At 51.0% G+C, this 5,136-nt stretch overlaps 1 protein-coding gene across 1 annotated transcript; it reads right to left on the bottom strand.

Annotated features, from left to right (window-relative positions):
• Window positions 1-1,589: 1,589 nt before the first annotated feature.
• Window positions 1,590-4,916, bottom strand: MARCKS (myristoylated alanine rich protein kinase C substrate). The gene is made up of 2 exons (XM_045843390.1): window positions 4,402-4,916; window positions 1,590-2,631 (listed from the first exon to the last, which is right to left on the bottom strand). The coding sequence occupies exons 1-2, from the start codon at window positions 4,501-4,503 to the stop codon at window positions 1,729-1,731; spliced, it is 1,005 nt and encodes a 334-aa protein (XP_045699346.1). The 5' UTR covers window positions 4,504-4,916; the 3' UTR covers window positions 1,590-1,728.
• Window positions 4,917-5,136: the final 220 nt, after the last annotated feature.

The following is a 5,136-nucleotide window of genomic DNA, read 5'->3' as shown; positions in this document are numbered from 1 at the left end:
GAAATTAGCCAAGCATTAAGTAATTACAATGGCAGGTTTAAGACAGCATCAATTTTTGAAACACATTTGGCTACTTTTCATGACCCATCTGCAGTTTGAATTAAATAAACTCAGGCATCATCAGTTTAAGTTTCTAGATCTGCATGACAAAAAAATTAGTTTTATGAAATTTTCACAGACATTTAAATTGTCTTTGGGTCTCATTGCTTTTGTATTAAATGACTTATTCTGACATGCTATGTAACTACAATAAAAATAATTTTTCAATTTTTAAATGAAAACTAATGTAAATGCAGATAAATGGTAACATTTGACATGGAATGTTTTAAGATCTTCCTGTATGTAATCTGACACTGCTGATTATTAATTTCTTTGAAACTTCAGATTAAAAACCACAAGATAATTTACTGTTTGATGGCATGCAAGATCTTCCTCAAAATTATTCTAAGACCTAGAAGTCTCAGTATTTTATCAAACATAAAGAAACACAACAAATTTGTACATTTTATTCACATTTATTTTTCGCTTTTAGTGTGCTCACAGAAAATTAGAACACCTTAAGCAGGAGTTTAATAGCAATTTTTGTAAGCAAAGTTACATTCCATCTCTAAGTCAAATTGGTCAAAGCTTCTCCAGTATTTACAAAACATGATAGACAAGATGCTACACAAAACCATTGCATCTGAAGAATTTTTCCGTTATTCTCAAAGACAACTGGAAAAGAAAGCATTGTCTGCTGTAATCAAAAACATACCACAGTATAAACAGTAACCATTCCACTTATCACAGCTTGGTTGAGTTTAAAATTTGTGTTTAAAAGGTCCAAGATGACTGCAGTTTTACAAAAATGGGCAGGGTGGAAAGTTGCAAACTTCATGTGCTTCTGGATATCAAGATTTGTTTTTATACAATAGTCACAGTTAAAAACACCCTGCTGGTAATACATAATTACACTTTATTAAGGTCATAAACCAGCAATAAACAATAAGCCTATACAACTTGTAGTTCTACTTAATCACTGACTGGTACAGCTAACATGAGATAAGTGAAAAGTTCCTATGGTTTAAATGAACTCCTAAGACTATGATCTTTTTAAAAATCTGGGTATTGGTGTTTTTTTCTTCTCTTTCCTTCTTAGTCAAGACTTGTAGTGTTGTAAACCTGCCTCACAAAATACATCCTAATAACTTTTCTTAAAAAAAAAAAAAAAGAATAAGACTAAGCCTTTACACCATCATTTGTAGTGGCACATTATCTTGGCAATGCTATGTACCACTTAAATTTCCCCATTGTGGCCCCTATCACTTCATCGGATATCCCTTTTTTTTTGACCCACCCATCTCCTTCATATATATATGGGCATGTCCATAGATTGACAAAGAAAGTTTACATTTTTGAATAAAGATGCAAAGTATGCAAAAAACATTAATACTGATGCAAAAAACAAAAATAAGAGAAACAAGGCAGAGGAAGTTGTTTAAGCTCTCCTCGACCTGTTGGAATGGTGGTAACAGAATGATCTGAGATGGGATCTGTGGGGAGGGGGAAAAATTTTTGCTGCTTAAAACAAAGAAAAACAAAAAAAAAACCCAAAACAAAACAAAAAGAGACATCTTTAAAATCAATCCCTGGTTGTAGACAAGTTCTCCAAAACCAGTACCTGGCACCACTCCAACAAACAAACCGGGGGAGAAAAGTTCTTCGATTATCTCAAAATATCTTGCCCTTTTACTCTGCCGCCTCCGCTGGGGGGGCTTCTGGACTGCACTCGGGCTGGGCCTCCTGTGAGGGGGCTGCACAGGCTGATGAGGCTGAGACCCCCGCGGCCGCGGCCTCCTCCGCCGGGGTAGCCTCCTGCTCCGGGGTCGCGCCGGGCCCGGCGGCAGAGGGCGCCTCGCAGGCGGCGGCGCTGGCCCCAGCCTCCTCTGCCTTCTCCTCGGCCTTGGTGGGCTCCTCGACGGCCTTGGCCTCCTCGCTGGCCGGCGGCTTCTCGGGTGCGACGGTGGCCTCCTCGGGTTTTGCCTCCTGTGGGTCGCCACCAGCCGCCCCCTCCTCGCCCGCCGTGGCCTCCTCGCCCGGCGCCCCCGCCGGCTCCCCGGGGGCCGCGCCCGCCTCTGCGGCGGCCGAAGCGGCGCCCCCAGTGGCCTCGTCTTTGCCGCCTTCGGCGGAGGCACCAGCTGCGCCCTCGGCCTCACCGCTCTCTCCCACCTCTTTTTTGTTCTTCTTGAAGGAGAAGCCGCTCAACTTGAAAGATTTCTTGAAGGAAAAGCGCTTCTTTTTTTTTTTCGGGGTCTCGTTGCTGGGCGAGGGCGTGGCCCCATCCTCGGCCTTGGGCGAAGACGTCGAGGAGGCAGCCGACGCGGCTTCCCCCTCTGCGGCCGTGGGCGAGCCGGGCTCGGCGGCCTCTCCCTCCGAGGGGGCCTCCTTCTCCGCCGGGCTGGCCCCGGCCTCGGGGGCGGCCGCCGGCTCCTCTTTCTCCGCGGTGGAGGGCGAGGCCGCCCCGCTACCGGCGGCCGCGGGCTCCTCCTTGTCGGCGGCGGGAGCGCTGCCGTTGGCCTGCAGCTCCTCCTTGGCACCGGGCTCGGCGGCCGCGGGAGAAGCGTCGCCGTTTACCTTCACGTGGCCATTTTCCTGCGGGGCAGAAAAAGCGGGAGCGTCACTGAAGCGGCCGGGGCTCCGCCATTCCCACCCCATCCATGGACTGGGAAGAACCAGGTTCCTCCCGGGGCCCATCTGGCTTTGGAGCCGCATCTCCCCTTCTTGTGAGGAGGCGGGGTTGGATGCTCAGACAAGAACTCGAGAAAGAAATGGGTGCAGTGCCATTTCGGGCGCTCTAAAGTCACAGAAGTAACGTCAACTACCGGACAAATGCCCTACGGATTTAAAAAGGCCGAGTCCAAAACGTGAAAGCAAAGGGTAACCCATTCCAGCCCTGGTCTCACGGGCTTTGGTGGAAAGGAGCCAAATTATACATGATACACCAAACGCCCTTTGGAAGAAGGGAGAGCCTGCGGCAATGGTCTAGATTACACATCTCCTTTCTCCCTAAACTCCAAAGGGCTGTGGAAGATACCCAAGAACTCCCAGGGGGAATCGGCGCTCTAGCCAGAAACTAACCCCTGGCTGCGCGCGCGAAGGTCCTACGCCCGCCTAGGGCTTGGAGTCGGCAGGGGGCGCTGGGCCTCCACCGCGCGGAGCTGAGCGCCCGAGGCAAGCCCGGAGGGGCGGGGCCCGCCGGGCCACCGGGCCCTGCCCAGCCTGGCCCAGCCCGCGGGGCTGAGGCGCCCCCGATCCCGGATCGCGCAGCCGAAGAGTCCTTAGACAAAGCTCAGGTGGCTTCCTGGCACCCTGGTCAGAATTTCTAAGATATTTCCCTTACTTCCACGCCCACCTTCGCCCGTGATTCTGCGAAGCCGGGGTGCGGCTTATTTTGCATTTTTAACGGGTTCAAAGCTTCTTGGCAGAGCTTGTCTTCCCCAATAGGTTAGAGCAGGAAAAGCAACAAGGCTCTAGGAAAAGAGGCGTGGTGGGTACGCAGTGTTTGCGAAGCAGCCACCCATGGCCGACCTCTCGCGCCCACCGAACCGTAGCCATCCGCCTAGGTCTGGACAACGCTGGGACGGCCCCCGCCGTGGTCTAGGAGCCACGCACACGAACGAACAATAAAGACTGAAACACACGAATTGCCTTTTCTTGACTACCTGGACAGATTCTTCAAGGACTCACAGTCTTCCCATCCTAGGGACACCATTTAAAAACCAAGTGGGTGTGTAATTCCACAGACAGCAGTGAATAAAGACTCATAACAGTGGGAAAACCCAATGGAAAGACACCTTTGCCTAGCTCCAGCCAGCCGCCTTTCCAAGAACCCGGGGCACGCCGCCTCGGCATACAATAAGACAGCACTTCCCTCGTCGCCTTTCTCCACCGCCATCCTATAGCGCGCCCCCCACCCCCACTTTCCCTACCCATATACACAATCACACCAGAAATCTTGAAGGCGACTCAGTCTCGACAACAAACACTAGAGCCACCCAAACACCTTTGTGCCTACCAAAACACAAATGCAACCTGGCTGGGGGTGGCAGGGATGGGGGTGGGGGGTGGCATCTAGCTAGTCACGTTCTGCCAAGCTCCAAACACGCCATTTTAGACGATTTATCACTTCTTCCCTCCCGACTACACAAGGATTCTCTGGGAACCACTTCTTGGGGGGGTGGGGGAAACCTCTCCTATGAGGAATTGACAATTTAAGCTATCGCTTTCCATTCAACTTTAAGACTGGAATCCAGCCACGCTCCACTTCGCCGAATGCGCCTCGGGAGCGACCAGGAGGAAAGGGTAAGCGTCGGGCTAGAGAAAGGCACCAAAGAAATAACCAGTATCACAGGTAGAATTTACCTGCCCATTCGCTTTGGAAGGCGACGAGGCCACAGCTGCCTCCCCGGGCCTCTCCGCGGTGGCTTCTCCCTTCGCAGCGGTCTTGGAGAACTGGGCACCCATGCTGGCTTCTTCAACAAAGAAACTCAACAGATCCAAGGGGGGAACAAAGAGCCTCGGGTTGGTGTAACGACGGGGTGAGCAGCAGTAGCGGCGGCAGCAGCGGCGGCAGCGGCAGCAGCACACACTCCGGAGGGAGGGGGGAGTGGGGGTGGTGAAGAGGACGGAACAGAACCGATTAAATACACTCCGGATAAAAAAATTTTAGTCGAAGAGATCAAAAAGCAGCAGCGCAGGAGGGAGGGGAAAGGGTGGAAAAGTCGAGCACAAAAAAGGGAGCCCAAGTGTAGTTTTTTAAAAAAATAAGTAATAAAAAAATCCCAGATTTGTAGCCGCACTGTAGACAAGAGGAAAATGGAGAAATCTCCCTGGTTGCTAATAAGATGCGGGGTCCAACGCCCAAGTGCACAGATGAATGGGCTCGCGGGCGCTGACGCGGCCCCCGCTCGCGCCGGCCAATCCGCGCGCCGCACACAAAGCAGGGGGCGGGGCCTGCTCGCCGGGCGAACAATGGAGCCGCGCTTTGCAAGCGGTTTGAAAATCAGCCTCAGACCAAGAATTAATGTCTTCCAAATGAATAAATCAGTTAAAAATACATGGCTCTCGACTACCTCTGCTAAAAATAATAATACATCA

The sequence above is a fragment of the Phyllostomus hastatus genome, unplaced genomic scaffold (genome assembly GCF_019186645.2).
Source record: "Phyllostomus hastatus isolate PE091 unplaced genomic scaffold, TTU_PhHast_1.1 phas_contig_40, whole genome shotgun sequence".
NCBI classification, from domain to species: Eukaryota; Metazoa; Chordata; class Mammalia; order Chiroptera; family Phyllostomidae; genus Phyllostomus; species Phyllostomus hastatus.
The sequence above is the reverse complement of the archived record's forward strand: the minus strand, read 5'-3'. Positions and strand labels throughout refer to the sequence as shown.